The sequence below is a fragment of the Copadichromis virginalis genome, linkage group LG1 (assembly GCF_057382275.1).
Source record: "Copadichromis virginalis isolate Kocher_CV1m ecotype Utaka linkage group LG1, C_Virginalis_male_GT1.1, whole genome shotgun sequence".
Taxonomy (NCBI): Eukaryota; Metazoa; Chordata; class Actinopteri; order Cichliformes; family Cichlidae; genus Copadichromis; species Copadichromis virginalis.
Window position 1 is genome coordinate 24,938,080 of NC_140618.1, and position 19,548 is coordinate 24,957,627.

Consider the following 19,548-nt stretch of genomic DNA (forward strand, 5'->3'; position numbering starts at 1 on the left):
GACACGTGAGAAATATCATCATCAGTTCCATGTGCTTTCCATACGTGCTCATGTTTTGTTTGTCTGCTTTTTGAACTCGCTGCCCTACATTACTTTTAACGAATGCATTCAACATTCAGCAAAAAAAGACAGAAACACAAGCACATATTCACTGCTGACACACAGGTTAATATGTGCTTGTTTGAATTTAAACAGTCCTACTAATCAGATAGCATTTTCATTCACTTACAGAAAATGATGCCAGTCATTTTACATGTTTTCACTTTTGTTGTTCTAATCGCAGTTAGCACATTCATTTAGCTGTTGTGCAAATCACTGCCGTGTCTAAAATATGCACCAGCTGTACTTCTATACATACTAGTGGTCAGCAAAGTTGTGTTAACAGAGTTAGTTCTAAGAAAAAAAGGTCAAGTACAGTACTGTCATTTAATCTGCACACAGACAAACGGATATGTTTCTTTTTATAACATACTACATTATAAAGCCCTGAGATTTGTTTTTCTTTTCTGACTGATGCCTGTATGATGTGTGTGATATATAATGGCAAAACAGGCCACTTTTAGAACTAAACCATTTTCACACCATGAATACTAACTATTGAGTATAAAATTAATGTCTACTTTATTAGTTAAGCCTTACTTGGAGAAATGCCTTAATTCTTCATGTCATAGGTTCAACACAATGCTGGAAACATTCATCAGTGATTTTGGTCCATGTCATACTGACATGATAGCATAACACAGTTCCTGCAGATTGGTCGGCTGCACAGCTATGATGCAAATTTCCTGTTCCACCACATCCCAAAGGTGCTCTATTGGATTGAGATCTGGTGACTGCCGAGGTCATTTGAGCACAGTGAACTCATTGGGTTATGTTCAAGAAACCAGTTTGAGGCGATTTGAGCTTTGTGACGTGGTGTGTTATCTTGCTGGAAGCAGCCATCAGAAGATAGCACACTACAATCATAAAGGAATGGATACGGTCACCAAGAATATGCACGTAGGCTATGTTGTTTGAATGAAATTTGGTACTAACGAGGACAAAGTGCTCCAAGAAAATATCCCACACGCCATCACACCACTACTACCACCAACACCACTGCCCTAAACTGTTGATACAAAGTATTATGATCCTAAGCTATCATGTTTTTTAATCCAAATTCTGACCCTACCAGCAAGATGTCACAGGACAAAATGAGACTCATCAGTGCAGACCAATTTTTATGATCCAATTTTGGTCCATGTGAATTGCAGGCTCAACGTCCAATTCTCAGCTAACAAGCATGACTGCTGTGGTCTTCTGCTGCCCATCTGCTTCAGCATGTAACATGTTGTGCATTCAGACATGCTTTTCTGCATACCCTCATTTTAATGAGCGGTTATTTTAGTTACTTTTGCCTTCCTATCAGCTCAAATCAGTGTGGCCATTTTCTTCTAACCTCTGACATCAGCAAAGCATTTTCTTCCAGGTAACTGCCGTTCATTAGATTGTCTCTTTTTGGACCAGCCTCTGTAAACACTAGAGATGGTGGAGGAGACTCACAACTACATCAGCAGTTTCTGAAATACTCAAACCAGCATGTGTGGGACTGCCAACCATCTCACATTCATAGTCACAAAAATCACCTTCTTCCCTTTTCTGATGCTCAGGCCATTTGAGTACAGTGAACATACATGTTCAAGAAACCAGTTTGAGATGATTTGAACATCAGCTGACATCGGAAGATGGCTGCTTCCAGCAGATAGGCGGGATGGGCGTGGTCAGCAACAATACTTAGTTAGGCTTTGGTGTTTAATTGGTCATCTTCATCATGTCTATTTTCAAACGAGTTGCTATCATGTGACTGGCTCATCATGTGAAAAAAGTCGCTGGGTTATCTCTTAGTTAGTAGTCTCTTAGTAGTTTGATGATGTTGTTCTGTATATACGCGTGCTATTGGAGTTTGGACCACTTCAGACATGTTTCATCCCACAGGTCATGGGCTGTAGAAGTACAAATGACTTTAATGCTAGTATGATCATTTTTATATTCATCGGCCAAATAGCAATTTCAGGGCAAGCTAGTTCACATTCGAAAGTATATAAAGAGAATTCATTCACACACATCAAACAAGCTGAAAACAGAAATATAACAATGTTACAAAGTAGCTGTTTTGCTGGAACAAAACAGTTACTTTTATTATGTGTATTATATCTAGGACCCCCTGGGAATGTGGTTGGACATTTTTCATTCATTTCTCACATTTGCAGACAAAACAATTAGCCAATTAAGAGAACAAAAACAACTGCCTGATAGAAAACAATAATGACTCCGATTCTTAATTGAAAAGGAAATTGCCATAGAGGAAATAAGTTCATGTAATCACACCTCAAAAGAGATGCACATAATGCGAACTGCAGTATGCTTTGACACTGCAGACAATGCCAGTGGAGCTGGTTGTGTTTTTACAGATTGCGTTAGCAATTAAAGATGTATCACTTCTAGCTGAAGATACAAAATGCCTTAATTTGATTAAGAAAATGTGACTGCGTTCATGTGATTTTGTAGTTCAGCGTCTTTACTTGTAATTAATATGTTGCAAAACCAAACAGTGAACGAGAGCAGTCTGACAGCAGATTCTGCTCAGGGCAGATTAAGTGACCTGCTTCGTGAGCGAGTGTCCATGTTTCTTAGCCGAGGCCCACACAGATACAGATGCACCAGACGGACTTCCTCTCTCACTCTCTCTCTCTCATGCATGATCCCTCCTCTCTCGCTCTCTGTCTGTCTCCTTCTCTCTTGCTGGCTCACAGCTCACACAGCTTGCCGGGGATAAGGCCTCAGCCACAGTGCTGTGACGGCAGATGGCAACTGGCTCAAAAGGGTTGGCACGTCATCGGGAAATGTGCTGCACCAAAGATGTCCTTTTTAATTAAAAGATTTTGATCTGTAGTGAACTGCAGAATGTTGGAAAAAAATGAAAGACAGCATGTGGTCTGAAATACAAGAACATTATAAGAACGGATAATAAAGAAATATACTGTATCCTCCTCTCTTCAGTAGTCTGTGCCGTCTTCCATTCAGCATTGAATACTCTGAAGGGCACAGTGAGCCAAGTACAGAGTGGGTGGAAATTTGGAACAAAATACAAAAGGGTGGCAATTTGTCAAAAAAATTTAGAAAAATGATCCATCAAGTTTTAACATGTCCTATAAAATACCTCTTATCCACCTCTCATCAACTTGTGAAAATATGTCATCCGACTGGAGCAGCCCACATCACTCTTATGACAACTTTTTGCACCTTGATTTAAAGTGTATGGCACCACATCTTTATTTAACAAGCACTTAGAGAAGGTTGTCAGCAGCAGTGTTGTGACATTTGTTCAGAGGTTTCTTGGCAGCACAGAGACTTGTCTGCCCCTGACATTCAGGCTGGGCTGCAGACCTTTAGAGTCAGCTGGACAGAGGGTGAGTGCTACGCTATAATCCAGGAGGCAACACGACAGATGGATAACAATGTAGTATATGAAAGTTTTGTACTCACTAGAGATGGTGAATCGCTCATGGTACGCCGTGCCTAGTCAATGAGCAGCGTGAGGTTGATTTTTAATGTGTTTTCCCTTGTCGTTGTAAATTAAAGAAACAGACCCAACTGCTGCTCCAGACATGCTACATAACATGGAATATGTCAGGACAGATCAACGGTTGTGCCCACGTCTCAACAAAGACAGACACTTGAGCTGACTTGAGTGGGTCACAGGGGTCCCCCAAGTACCACTGTGTTGTTTCATTGAGGCACAGATGCTCACATGTGGATTATTCTGTCTGTTTCAGACATTCATCGATTTGACAGCAGCTGATTTTAGTGCAGCCCCTCTGGAATTGTCTTGGCTCCAGCTTACATTTAACATGCGGAGTGGAGGGAGACTGAAGTTTATGGAGAAGCACAGAAAGAAGGTGTGATTAGTATGAAGTGCTGAAAACCGGGTTTTATTTTCTTTTCTTTTTTTTCTTTTTTTTTTTTTTTTGCCTGTCCCGTTTGGCTCTTTTGCCATCAGAATTGTTGTCTAAAGGCAAAGAAAGATGCCCAACGGATTTACTTTACCAAACTGACCATCCCAGCCTTGCCGTAATGGTCCATTTGATTCACCTTTTATTGTTTATTTTATTTTCACTTACTGAATACGGGACAGACTTGACTGGGGGAAAGAAGGGGAGAAAGAAAGAGGGAAAGAGAAACAGCTGAGAAGAGGGACGGGGGAGAAGGGCAAAAGACAAAAACCAACAGAACGGGCAGAGAAAAAAAATGCATATATCAATCACCTGGATCACCTGCTGAGAAAGAAAAAAGAAAGCAAGCAGAAGAGAACAAGAGTAATAGAATAAACAACATCACAATGATATATGGGAATATGACAGTAAATACTAAATGTTAAACATTATTGTGCAGCACATAAGATCAACAGAACACAGTGTGCTTTGAGGTAGGAGCCAAAAAGGGTGTAGTTTGTGGGTGTGATCACCCGTGTGTACACCTGTGAGCATGGACGCGCTTGTTTTTTGTTTTTTAAAAGGTTCCTTCATGTAATAATCTGCTAGAGGGTGTGTGGGGGGGCACAGCCCCGTCCTCCAGGGCGTGAAGCTTCATACCGGGTTTTATTTTCAATGACAACTTTGGTGCATTTATTTTGCCTGGTCTGTATGTACTAACGTACTATAAACATAAAGTTTACTTTGTTTTTGTTACTTTGTTACCTTTTTTTTTTTTTTTACCTTAGCTGCCCCGTTAAAATGTAAATCTAAGTAAATGTAAGTCTCTAAATGTATTTCTAAATTGTACTATAATGTATTTCTATTATATTGTATTACCATGTGTTTGTAAATTGGATTATTTTTTAATTAGAGCATAATTATTTGTTACTGACCATGTAAGGCATTTGCCGCTGTGACAAATACGATACAATTCTAACATTGTTATACATTACTGCTACATCAACGTCTTATAATTTGACTGGATACGGGAGTATACGGTACATGTAAGATACATAGACACAGGTAATAAATATACATAAAAAATACATACAAAATGTCTACCTACAATTCAGGACATCTGTTGGCACCTCCCACAAGGACCCATATGAGTATTTTCTGCTCTGACACCCTTGTGATTAAGATGTGGCTATGTTTAGAGAAGTAATACTACTTGGTTGGGGTCAGATCACCTTCATGGTTAAATGAACTGCAATACTTTTCAGGAGAGGGCAATTTGGCAAGCCATTACAATGAAGCTTGTTCATCACCAAAATGGTTCCCATGCTCCCCAAAAACCTCTTTTTTTTTTTGTTATCTCTCAGATTGGATCGTTTCTACAAGGAGTAGCTTGTGCATAAGCGTGACTTTTTTAAATATTAGTTTATTTTAAAGTAGCTTTTCTCACAGTATGTTTAAAATAAAAGTATGAGTTCGACAAACATAAAAACAATTTGATCAGATTTTCCTTGCAGCGTGAAATTGCTAATCGTCTTCTTACAATTTGCATTTCCTGTGACTTATGGAATTAATATCAGATGTTTATTGCAATATCCCTTAATGTTACCCTTTGGTTAGGAAGAAATAAGTGGTTAAGTTTTACACGGAGATTTATGCAACCAAGCACATGTTTCTCTTCGTAGCAGATGGTAGTCTTATTTGCACAGTAACAAATCACTCATATTGCCATTGACACTAATGGCTGTGGAATTGAGTGGGGACACTGGGGCAGCAATGCAGTCTTACATCCATGTCCAATCAGTGCGAAGCAACACAACCTGTCACAATAATTATGACAGAACTATTGAGACAATTTTTTGGCAACAGTCTCACCGTCCCACAAGTGTTCCCCTTGATTGGCCTTGGTAGCTTGCAAAGTCATTGTCATTTCTCACAACTTCATTACTTGGTGGCACAAAGCAATTTCCATCGTCTTTGCTTCTCCTACTTTGTTGCCCCTAAAGGGAGCTCACACCGTGTAAGCATGGCAACACCTTGTCGGAGAGACAAGGTGATATCTTCCGAGTGTCTTTCAGAGTTATCCCTTATTTTAATGGTAACGCTTTTTATTCGTATTCTAATGATTTACCCATCATTGATGTGTCTTATTGCTGATTGAATTCAGGTGTGTGTAATGTCTCCTGACTGTGGCCCCTTATGGGGCTGTGCTGTTGCCCATAAGGCTCATTGCATTTATAATCTTGCACTTTAAATTCTTGGTAATGTTTACGCTTACCTAAGGAGCTGACCACATCTTCAAGCAGGCTAATGAGTTGGCTGCTGTTTGTGGCTCATCCCATTCTTATAGTCTATTTACTCACACACTGTCCTTATGTAAATGCACTTACAGAACAAAGTCAATATCACATAATGTAAATATTATAATAGGTTTTGTGTCAATATATGTGAACAAAAAGGTATGCGTTTGCAAGAAAATCTACTTAAAAGTTATGAAAAGGTAAAATATTAACTATGCAGTGTTTTATCTTTAGTCACTTTAAAAAATGTAATAACTAAAGCCTAAAGTACATTATTTTTTAGTATAATAGGCACTCATATTTATCAGTTTGGGACTTTAATTAAGGTTTTTTTTTCTGCTTAAAGGATCTGAATTCGTCCTCCACGACTCCAAAACACACACAGTGACTTGCGCGCAAGCACATGCTCTCCATGCGGTGTTATCGTTGCACTTAAACATCAGATGAGTAGATTAGTGTTTTAATCTTGCTCTGGATCTGAGTCATCTCACTTCCAAGTTCTCCCCTCATCCTGCTGTGAAATATTTTATCTACTCAACTGTAAATAAGTGCTAACAAGATTATCAGATTACCCTTCATCCAGGGCACCCGGCGACTGCTGGGCACAGTAACAGCAATGATGTAAAAAAAATCCCACTAAGATAATTGTGTTAGGAGGCATCATTTTAATGCAAATTTTCCAAAGGCTCACAAAGCTTTAGGGCAGCTTAAAGCACTTTTCCCATTTGCAGTATTAACTGTATTTCTTCTATTGCCACAAAAAAGCCACATCGAATATAAAGGACGTAGTTGAAACTGGACTGTGGTTAAAAAAAAAATCCCAGTGTTTTCTCTCTATATGCTGAGAAACTGGGCCAAGTGTAATTGAATTGACTGAAGTAAGTTATTCTGACAATTTAAAAAAAAAAAAGATATATTATTTAATATTTGAATAAATAATGAAATCCTTTTTACAAGTTGGGAAAAAAATTGCATGTTGATGTTGCAGATGGTGCAGGGACTATATTTTCATTATCCTCCTCTATGATGTTGCCATCATTTATACCACAACAGCGAAACAAGGAAGTTATCAAGCACAGATACTCCAAAGTCATGCTGTCAACTGGTTGTTGTTTTACAATTGTGGTTTAAACTGGATTTCATGTTGCTGCTCAGGTACAGTGACTAGGCCACTGTGAGCCAAAAGAGAAAACAAAAGGGACGAGCTCTCTCTCTCTCTCACTACGCAAAACATATTTATATGCAAATTAGCTTGTGAAACAAAAATGATTCAAATGCTCGATAGGATAACGTATTTAATCTGTGGGATTTGAGTCGTTGATGAGGGAGAGGGCAGGGGATATTTCTGAAGAAGCACAGGGATGTGGGGGGGAGTAGGATCGGAAAAGTGTCTCATCCCTGTCTCAGTCGCAGTCGATTGGTGAATTGCATGTAGCAGTCAGACTTTGTGAATTTATGTGAGATACGGATTTTTATGAAGTGCAAGTACTGAAGGCAAGGGAAGAAAACAGGCTGAGATCTAAAGATGAGAGCACTGTCACTGGAGACTGCTCTTCAAGGTCTGTAAATAGATGGCAATATATATATAAATACATATATATAGTATGATATGTATTGGATCCTGAAAATCATAAAGTGTACATTTGGAAGCAGAAAGTCTGTGGAATTTTACAGGATGTTCTCTCCAAACCAAACACTGTGATTGGCATTTAGTTGGTCCTGTTTCTGTTTCCAAGTGTGGTGACGGCACCTGCCTATTCCTTCTGTTTGTCTGCTAGTGTCTTGTCCGGTTTTCTCTCCGTCTGCTTCATCTGTATCTGTCTCTCTGTTTTCTTGGTGTTTGTTGCTCTGCATCCTTGGCAGCATCTTAGGATTTCTCCACAGCCTGTTCACTCTCAGTCTGCTCTAATGTTTCTTTTAGAAAAAAAAAACTTCCTCGAGCTCAGTTTGTGAATCAGAAAATGTAGAAATTAAATTACAAAACTGCCCTTCGCAAAGGGTTCGATAAGGCGTTATAGTAGGCTCCTATAACAGTACACTGATCGGTGTACAGTATGTCACTTTAAAAAACAAAGAAACAACGTAATAAATATATGAATTATTTATAAATATGTCGATTAGCAGCATTTTACTTTACACCACTATTCATTTTTAAATGGGCTATAAGACATAGTAATGTATCTGTAAGCATATTCTAACTGATTATTAATATATTTTTAACATCTACACTCCTCATCAGGGCACCATGAGTGTTGTGTGTGACTGTGGTGCGTGAGTAGAAAATAGCAAAACACTCACACACAGATTTATTTATATGTGTGTGTGTGTGTGTGTGTGTGTGTGTGTGTTCCAGCTCTCCAGTAGTAATATTCTCCTAATTCTGTCTATAACGCAGTGATGTCCTATTTTTTTAATGGTTTCAAATGTAACACTCTGGTTTCCCATGCATGTCAGCTTTCTAATGTGTTGCCAAATGAACCTTGTTCCTGAAAAATTCCCATATGTTCGCTACACTCCCAGAGAGATATAAACAATTTACAAGAACACATACCAGCGGATGACACGCAGCGCTACAACTGACAGCTAGCAACCCGGTTTAATGGCCTTCTTACAAGACATCGCGTGATGTCACTGGCAGATTGCAAATGTCAAAGATGGTTCATTTGATCCTTGTCGCTTGGTGCCGAGCAGCAGTGGAAGCAAATACATTAATAGCGCTCATCTCTGCCTTCTGCTTCTCTGTCTCTCTCTCTCTGCCTTTTTTCTAACATCGCTCTTGTCTTTTTTTCCCCCCAATCTCTCACACTCACGCTTCACACACAGGTGGTCTGGTCATGGTATGAGTGAAATCAAAGACAAGCTGGAATGTTAAAAACAGACGCAGGCTGTATGCAGTGTCATGGCAAAGCCTCAGATGTTGCCATGGAGCTACAGTAGTGCACTAATGCGTTCTTCTCTTTTCATTTTTATCTTCTTATATTCTTCTTTTATTTGTGCTTTATTTTCGTCGCAGGCTTTGTGCCGTCTGTCTTTGCTTTTTATTTCTTTATTTGTCTGACAGTACCAAAATTAACAGAAGTTTAAGTAGCACTAAAGTGATACATTAGTGAAAGAAAATGAATAAAAATGCAGTGATTTTGTGGACTTTAAATTAAAGTCCGCAAAATCACTGCTTATGCACCAAATTGCATATATTTTATCAATATTTTTTCCACATATTTATATTGTTAGTATATATTGAATATCTGCTAAACCAAAGTGCTGCTGAATTATTTTTTATTGCTTAAATGTAAGGATACGTCCCTTTTTGGCTTAGTTAGCTTTACTTTTAACTATCCTGCTTTGCTGACCCATCGGAAACCATCCCCCCCCCCCCCCCACACACACACACACACACACACACACACACACACACACACTAGAAGTCTCCAGTGTGTGCTGTTCAAAATCTAAAGTCAACCATGAATACAGAGGCTGACAGGCCAATTATCAGATGTACTTCCCGTTCTGCATCCCCACCTCTGAGGGGAAGCAGATGTGAGAATCCTGTCACTTTTACTCAAGCCAGCACAGTTACATGGCCCAACAACAAAAGGCACAGCCTTCACAATAAATGGAGATGGACAGAGATGTAAACCTTGTCATGCAGTTTCATCTGCTGGATTTCCACATTTCAAGCTTCAGAAGATGCAATAGAGTGTAGTGTCCGTCCGACTTCCATCCCCTCTATAGTTTCATATAAAACTGCATTTTTGACTGCTGATGCTTTGGCATGCACTGGTGCTGGTAGAAACCTCTTGGAAAATTTTGACTACCATCAAACATTTCAACTTCTATTAGAAATAATCACCATTTCAATCCCTGACATAACTGAAAAAGCATCTCTTTGCTTTGCAGGTGAATGTAGCTCCAGCATGTGTTAAAGCCTTGACCAGGATGCTGTACTGTCCATACTGTCGTGGAATGCCTGGGCTCAAACCCTGTCCCAACTACTGTCACAACGTAATGAGAGGCTGTCTAGCAAACCAGGCAGACCTAGATTCTGAATGGAACCTCTTCATTGGTAAGATCTGAATCGAGTGCCCTTGCACCTGTTTTTCGTTTTCTCTTTCTTTGTAGGTTCGTCAACATGTGTTCAAACTTGAGCTTGTACTTCTAAGGCTGCATGTTTCTTTTCTAAGGCAGTGCCTTTGAATAGTCTCGATGGGAATTCAGTAGGATGCGCTGTGATAGATTCAGCTTTAAAGGATTTTAAAGAGACAAAACTGAAATCTTATTTGTGAAACCATTTCTTCTTTTTCTGTCTGAAATGTTGTTTGCTATTGCTGGAGCCCTGGCATAGTGCTTAAAGCTCTAGTCCCTGCTGTTTGGGATTGATAAAGGAGAGTAGATCCTAGGCAAACACATTTTCTATAGTGTTTCCAGCTGAGCATGGTGAGTAATATAGCACTTCAGTTTGGCTGTAAGCAGCCGGCTGCTGTAAGCCCTCCTGTTAAATGGATACCAAGAAGGCATATAGAGTGTTCCCTCTGGATCTTTTGTAGGCCAGTGCTTTATTTGTTATGTACCCCAATCCCATCCTCCCACCCACACTAACAGATTTTTTTTTTTTTTAAATGGGGCACCATTTTTTAAGAGACATCCCCAAAGACTGTGTGTCAAGTGAACTGCACATCTAAGCTTTTCGCTGTTTTGTGACAAGCCTGTCATTTGAGAAACCATGAGATGACGAACCGTTTGTTCTCTCCGATGGCACGTCTGAAGTCTCAGATCAACATGGGCCCCCATGCACTGAATGAGATGTCTCACAGCTTTATGACATGTGTTAAAAAGTTAGTGTCTTGTTTGGTTGTGAAGAGGAAAATCTATTGTCGCAAAGGGATGATGTGCTTGACAGTAATGGGAAAAGCTGTTGTTGCAACATAATGATGAATCTAGTTAGACCCAAACACCCTTGGGGTGTCAGAAAAAGTGTATTTTTTTTTTATTCTAAATCACTTTTTTTGTGCAGACATGGGTTTTGCTTTGGAAAGCCAGTGTGTTTCATTGTATTATAATTAGAAATGCAGAACCCAGGGGATGTTTATTTTTTGCTACAAAAGATTTGTTTTTGATGTCTGGTGACATTTTGTATTTGTTATCTGTTGCTAAAGTACTGTACTTCAATTTGCTTACCATGCAGCTCACAAGAAATATTGATCTGCCTTTCAGAGACAACTTCTAAATGTATCACAGGTCAGTTCTCACCACTGAAGCATATCTTTACATTATAGAAATTTATGGATTGAACCCCTACACAATCTGTCATTGTCCTCCTTTCAAATCATCAACTATTAAGGGAGGTTAGATTAAAAGCCTTGAAGAACCCCCAGTGGCATTTACCTGTGGACCTTGCTCATGTTTAAATGTCACTATTGATACCATTGATGTTATCAGTAGTTGTATGACCACAGGAGAAGCTCAAGGCTGTTTTAGTATTCCACAGCAAGTAAAAGAGGAGAAAAAAAAAGCATGTATAAAGTGCTGTTTCTTTATTTTCATTAAAATCAAACCAATAAATCTACATTTTTATTTGCTATACCAAATCTACCAAGAAAAACAATTTTTTTTTTCTGGCACGTAAAATAGTTACTAATGTGTTTGCAAGCGTAGTGCTCCTAACACTCCAATACACAGCAAGAAAATAAAAATATATATATATATTCACACACAATACTTAATAGTACCAATACGCCTGTAACATCTATTTTTAATGATGGTCATTTTGACATGTCACGACAGAAAAAGGCACAGATGTAGTTAGTAACATTAAGGTGAATTGGTGCCAGAGCCCTTCTGCTGTAAGACAGGCTTTGTGGCTTAAAATGAAATCATAATGTCATTTCTTACATGCCGTGTATGTCTGATATTCACCATGGAAATGTGATCTGTAATTACATTGAAGAGCACAGAAATAATGGACAAAATTTGTGAACATTTTGTTTTTACCTTTGGTTTATTTGCCAGGTAATAACTGGCAGGCCAAGTGTTTTCAGTTTTTTGGGTTTGAATAATTTATCATTTGAAGTTTTTTCTTTTTAATCTTCTTTCCTGAGAAGGATTTTTCTTATACTGAAAATACTTTGGCTTAACCAGACTTCGCTAAATGCCAGTAGATTTGCAACCTTACTGACATTAACATTATTAAACTTAATACACGTGTCATTTAGACTAATAGAAATAAAATACTGTCGCAACAATCAGGTTCTGGCTACGTGTTATATTGCACTTTAGTGTATCTAAACCTTGAAAGGCAGATTTTAATAAGCATGACTCCATCACTGTATGAAAACAGCTTTGCTTTCCTACTTTCTCTTTAAATATTTATGGAAATGTTCTTTGCATGTCTGCTCAGTCACCAAACACAAAACTCACAGTGACTTCAGTCTTTTCTCTCTCGGCACATAAAAGTTGTGTCACATCTGACAATCACAATTTATCTGCCATAAGATATGTTGTGTCTTTTGAATTGTGGAAAATGTAAAACACGGTTTGGTAATTTTATTCTTGTTTGTTTGTCAGATGATGGTTTTGGTGTTGTGGGGTTTTTTTGTTGAATAATTAATTAATTCAATATTATATTTAATCTATAAAATAAGCCAATAGGTCAAGCATAACATAGATTAAATATATCAAATCTATGCAATGCTCTTTACACCTTGTTATATATTTTTTAACCTAACCCTATTTAAGTATTAATATTGTAAGTATTAAAAGACAGTATCGCAGTGGTACTATGTAAGAGTAGGTGGTGAAATATTTTTCGTTCTATCTAGATTACACAAGTTTTTTTTTTCCCAGCAGCCATTTTGACATTAAATAGCGGATAAACGCAGCGCATAACCTTCATAATGTCCTTATAACAGTTGGGTTTTACCTACCCTTTCATATCAGAGTAACTGGTGTGAAAATAGCCTATGCCTTCGTTTTGAATAAAAGAAGAGAGATTGCTCTAAATGCTTTACAGAACCATTAAAATGTCTCTTAACACTGACAATGCCTCACCATGAGATTAGAAACTAAAATATTGGCAATCAAACAAATTAACACCAACTGCTGATTTTATTGGATACATTAAAAAAAGCAGTTTGCATGTTAAGATGTCAGCATCACATTGTATCTATGCGAGCATTAAAGCAGAAATCTGTGTAGCATTGAAACAGTAACGACCTTGGTGAATACTTTGATGTAGCCTACATATTGCTATGCAGAAGAAGAATGATCACAGCATCGGTTTCATACATATAAAGTTACAGTCACAGTACAGTAGTTTACACTTTGTAAAGGTTACTGTAATGACATTGTCACTTGCAGGCTGAAAAAAAAAAGACAGGCAGTTCATGAACAATGAGGATAAACCTGAGGAAGAAAGTGATTTACCTGCTTGTAGCTACCCGTGCTGAGTGATTTTTGTGTGTGTCTACACGTGTGTGTCTGCGTGTGTGTTCAGGGAAAGAATTCAGGGTTTGGCCGTTGGATGATCCTAGACCATCAGTCACCTGCCATTGTGACAAATTTACCCGGCTCTGCATCATGACAGACACATCATTATCATTTTTCTTGTCAGCACCTTGTTAAAATACCCTCAGAGAGACGGCGAGAGAGAGAAAGAGGAAGGGACACGCATCCTATTATTCAAACTCTACAGTAGCTTTTTAGGCTCAGGCTACATCGTGAACAACGTCATTTTTGACAAGCAAATGTTATCAGTGTAACATAACCGTCTCAGCTACATGTGGCTAAAATTAGAGACAGATAATAATTGACTGTTAACCTCTTTCTCAAATAGGAGATTTAAAAATTGCTTTGCAGCTCTAACTCCAAATGTCAGGCTTGTCACTGGATTTCACATTTCACAGTCTTAACATGAAAAGAGTTTGATGGGCGGCTTCAGTATTTTCAGCTAATTAGCCTAATTCTAGTTTAATGTTCTTGTTCAATGCCCCAGCAACCCTAGCTAATATTACCAGTTACACTCGACATACTTACTGTTTCATTCCTTCATGTTAAAAATGCAACTGAATCTGCAAACCTGGCCACAAAACACTGCTAAACAAACAACGGCTAACCAACTATAAACATCAGGGTCATTTAGACACAACTTTCAATCTGCTGCTGCTGCTTATATTAGCTTAGTTAGCTAGCTTTTAAGAGTTGATACAATTTTACAGTTACAGGCTACGTCCACATGTACATGGGTATTTTTGAAAACGCAGCTTTTTCTTTCCGTTTGGGCCTTTCGTCCACATGTAAACGGCATTTTGGATCACTGAAAACTGGGATTTTCCTGCCACAGATTTTCGAAAACTTTGTTTTTGCGTTTACATGTGGATGAGGAAAACTGAGATTTAGTCACGCAACGCCAAAGGTGTGGGGCTTGTTGACGTCGCCCTGTGCACCATGTTATTGTTTACATGAGATGAATTTCTACAATGGCGGATATAGACAAAATATACACTTAGAGTTACATATAGACACACAGTTACTGTCCCTCCATTTAGAAACTGTCATCTTTAACTTTTTCCCTCCTCCATCTGCTTGCTTAAATTAAGCTAATAAATAAATATTTTTATTTTTATGGAGGTTTTATATCTGATATTTGTATATTGTAAGCTTATTACTATACAATGCAGGTATGGAAATAATTAACCAAAGAAAGGCTGGGTTTTTCTCTGTCTCTCTGTTTGTTATTGTGAACAGTTTTCAGTTGGCTGCACCCACAAAGTTCAGCAGAGTTCAAATTTGCATATTTTTGCACCCCCCACTAAATAATGAAGAGCTTTACACAAAAACTGTTACAGTGATGATGTGTGCCTGAACAGGGATTAGTAAACATACTTAAAAGCATGTCCAGTGGAATTAATTAACTCTTTTAGCTTTAAATTTGGTGTGATTTGTAAAGACCATTGTAGTTTGCCAACTTCTTCCTCTGTGCTGGGCCCATAAACACATTATTTCTCCTAATTAAGATATAGACTTGTGTTGTCCTCTGGTGAGTCCTTTGACACCACAGCGTAAGTGATCCTCATTGATTTTATTTGCTCATTTCTTTTTAATTGCTAGGATTGGGTCCCCATGTAACTGTACCTTCCCACAACCCACAGTTCATGAAGCCAATGTTTTCTCCTTCCTCCAAGAAAGACTTTCCGCGATCTCTTTGAGATCATGAAGATGAACAGTGTGTCGGTGCTTTAAATGATATAGCTGTGTAACTGTGCTCAGTTCTGCACAAACCAAAGTTAGTTTTTTCCAGAAGATTTAAGATTCATGCTAGTATGCCATAAGTACTGTACCTCTAAATTAAACCACACACACACACACTCACACATACACATACAGACACACGGGCACTCGAACAAGTATCAAGCATTACAGTCTCAGTAACAGACATGACAGGAACAAACAAGGTAGCTGGTGGAGTTTTTTGCCTGTCAAAGAGCTGAAAAGGCTGGATGACTCACTTAGCCGAGTGGAAGTGATCTCCATATCCCCAGCATCATCAAAAAACAATGTCTTTTCTTTGTAATTGCTACTGGCTTTGCAGGATCTGCAGAGTACTGTTTTCCTGCATCTCTGGCACGAATGCTAACACCAATTCCCTTTATATTTACAACCAGCGAGTGGTTTTTGTAATATTCTGAATTAACTAAGCTGTATGATTTATTTAACTGATTTCATCCACACAGGCATATTGAGTGTTGCAAGTTTTTATCCTCCAATTTCACATTTGCTGAAGACATATTGTTACTTACTGTGGAGCATATTGTTTTGCATATTTATTAAGGTAGTGGCCAAATCAGACTCCACAGGAATAATTCATTAAAATAAAGATGGTAAAATAAAGTCAGTTAGCTTAACTTAAAAACACTGAAAGTAAAGAAAAATCCATCCTGGTTCTGTTTAACGACACCTGTCAATCTGCTTATCGACTGATCCGTCCCAGTTGTTCCACTGAAATTTTAATCAGAGTAGCCATTTCCCAAAGATGACGCCTACCACTTTTGGGGCACTGCAGATTTGCAGTATCATATTCAATTCCTTCACTTAACAGCAACATGCTTTGAGCTTGAGTTTAATTTGTTATGCAGAGGCCATTCTTATGTTCCCAAAGTGCTGTGTTCACCAGTGTGAAAATTTCAGCTCTGAAACTTGCTGCACGTGGGTGAGGCGTGCAGTGAGGTTGATGTGTGTAAGCAGATTATGAAACTGGGGAACATAAGCCCTTGGCAATATAGTTACTTTTTGGGTTATCCATCACAGTGAGCATTGCATCTGCTCTTAATGTTTCCTTTACCAGTATACATTTGTTTCCCTGCAAAAAACAGGAAAATTAACAGAGAGGCAGCAGAATTGGGTTTTTATTTTCTTGCAGCTGGAAAAGCAGAAAAATTGCCAATGTAAAAAGACATTAGAGTTGGTGGAAGAAGAGACATGGTATTTGAGGTGTCAGATGAGCTAAAGTAAACCAGAAATAGCTGAAAGCCAAACAAACTGAAAAAGGTCCTATAAAGAATTATTTGTTGGTGTTGCTACTGAGCTACAATCCAGCTGTAAGTGCCTGAGAGACTGGCTGTGCAGGCTGCTAAAAGACAGACAGAAATGTTGGCAGGGTAGTGAATCTTTTGTAATTGATTCACCTCTTACAGCTGCACATTAGAAAAAAATGTTACAGGAAAATGATGTGATAGCGTAATCGTTTTGGCTTTGTTTTTGTTTGGTTTAGATGGCACAATTTTAAAGTGGAACGATTTTGCTTTCTTTCGTTTGTTACAATGTTAGATACCTATAGTTTCAAATAAGGTCAGTGTATGTACATCTTATCTCTTTCAGCCAAAAGCTGCTCTAAATGCGTTTTTATTTTTTAACACAGCAACCACCTGCTGCATCCTACGTTTTTCTGCTGCTCTGTTTAGGACTACTTTATAAGTTTTGTTGGTTATGAAGTAAAATTACATTTGCTTTCCATTTTTGGGGAAAAAAGCACTATACTACAGTGGGTGCAGTTTCTTTTTGTCAGTCAGTTTTTAGCCTCAGCCTCAAGCCAATGCACTTGTCTATTAAGGCAGGAAATATGGAGTATGGAGTAGGTTTTTCGGTTAGGCTGCGCATGTGCTGTCAGCTTTCAAGTTCCGGATCAGACTCAGTCTCAAACATAAGTGGATGGATTTGAGAAGTGACCATTTTAATCAGGAACTTATATTTTATAGTATTTTTGCAGATTGTTTTCAGAGCCTGCACACAAGCAACAGACGAGGCAGTGCTGCTGTAACGAGGCAAAGCAGCAGGAAATCAGAGAAAAGAGACAGATGGAGCTACAAAGAGATGGCTTGTTACAGACTCAGGATGAAGTGAGGTGCTGCATGAAGAGCTAGCATAAGATAAATAATGATTTTGGAGCTGTGAAACATGCAAAGCTGTTCTGGTAAAGTCCAATGATGATTGAAGCTGGACTTCTTCAAGGCAATCCTATAGGTTCTGTGGAAGTGATAGTAGAAGGTTGAGGCTTATCATCACAAACACGAGTGTTACCATGAATGTCTTTAAGGAAGGATGATGAATATTACATAACATGTGCATGTCAGTTTATCCTGTCATACTTCAAATAAAGCACAAATGTGTCACTTTACTGTGAAACACAACTGCAGAACCCTAATGTGTAATCATTGGCATGTCTGTATGTTCTCATCCTCTCAGCTCTTCAAAGGCAGATCAATGAGCCCTGTGGGCAAAGATTATTCCATGGCTTTTTCCCAGTCAGTCTTGTAAGGCCCTCATATGTCATCTGCCTCGTGTTTATTTTATGTTAAAATTTAGCATTGCACCTCTACAACACGGCGGAACTGAGAGTTTAAACAGGAAGATCAAAAATTCTGTACATATGTTTGTATTTTCACAGGCACTCCCACATCATGAATGCTTAGCAGGTGCTGACTAGCAATTATGTGCTGTGATCGAACAAGAAATGAAAGGAGACAGCAGGTGCACTGTTGTATTTAGGTGAGCCATTCCGCCACTGAACAAAGCCAGCATGGTTTGTCAAAAAAAGCAAAGCATATAAACAGCGATCCCCGAGTGCAGTGACGCAGTGATTTGCCCCTGACGCTTCTTTCCATATTAAAGTGGCAGCATTGTTGTTTATGATTATGGAACTGTTTACTGGCCATGTTTACTATGTCAACCAAAAGACTTGTTCAAAGGGAGCGATCTAACTCGGGAATTCTTCATTCATTCATCACGATTACAACCAAAACATGAAGTTGTGAATAAATTTAGGTTAATCATATCCGTTTGCCACCACTTTGTGATATATTTGTCAACTAGAATTTAGAGTAAACAATCTACGTGCTGTTTTTGTGACACCTTTCATGATGAGCTCAGGCATGTGGAGAAAGACAGCTTCGCGACATCAGCTTTGAGTGTTTGTGTGCAGACACTTTCTGCAGTTTGCACCAGCGGATGGTGAAAGTTATTCTTTACATTTTCATCACTGCAACCTTGAATCACTAGGCAGGCATATATTTATGGGTACTGTGTAGCATTGTGTTCATCGTTTTTAGTACAGCTGAATAGTCCCTTCATTAATTCATATTAATTCCTGATGGGCAGTTGCTGCAAAAACAAACTATTAACAAATGATCACTGGAAACATACAGCGCTGTGAGAAAGTGTCTACCACCTTTGAATATCTGTCACACTTAAATGTTTTAAATCATCAAACAGAGTTTTATATTGCACAAAGATAACCTGAGTAAATATAAAATGCAGTTTTTTAAATGATGACTTCACTTATTAAGGACCTACCTACTTGACCCTGTGTGACAAAGTAATTTGTCCCTAAATTTAATAACTGGTTGTAGCAACCTTGGCAGCAGAAGTTGCCATCAAGCACTTGTGATAGCTGGCAATGAGGCCACTCTTCTTTGGAGAAATTTTTTTAATTCAGCCCCGTTGTACGGTTTTTAAGCATGAACGGCTGTTTAAGGTCACCCTAAAGCCACGGTTCCCAAACTTTTTTTTGCTAGGCCCCCCTTTGTTTAATATGGAGACCCGGAAGGGACATGGGAGATTAAAAAAAATTAAGATGAACTTTTGTGAGATCTTGCAAAGAAAAGTAATTCTGTCGGGGAGACCTACCTTGTCACTTGTGCAGGTGAAGCCAAAGGCTACACAGTCATCATATTTTCTTGTATTTTGCTTGGAAGGAAGTTGGTTTGGAAACATATTTGGCGATGCTTCATCTT

General features: G+C 38.5%; 1 protein-coding gene across 2 annotated transcripts in view; it reads left to right on the forward strand.

Moving 5' to 3' along the window:
- The window catches only part of gpc6a (glypican 6a), a 160,133-nt gene that overhangs the window by 74,307 nt on the left and 66,278 nt on the right, over positions 1 to 19,548 (forward strand). For both annotated transcript variants that reach the window (XM_085456188.1, XM_085456196.1), the window contains exon 4: positions 10,166 to 10,331. In XM_085456188.1, coding sequence (XP_085312314.1) covers positions 10,166 to 10,331 — 166 coding nt within the window. The remainder of the gene's footprint in view (positions 1 to 10,165; positions 10,332 to 19,548) is intronic.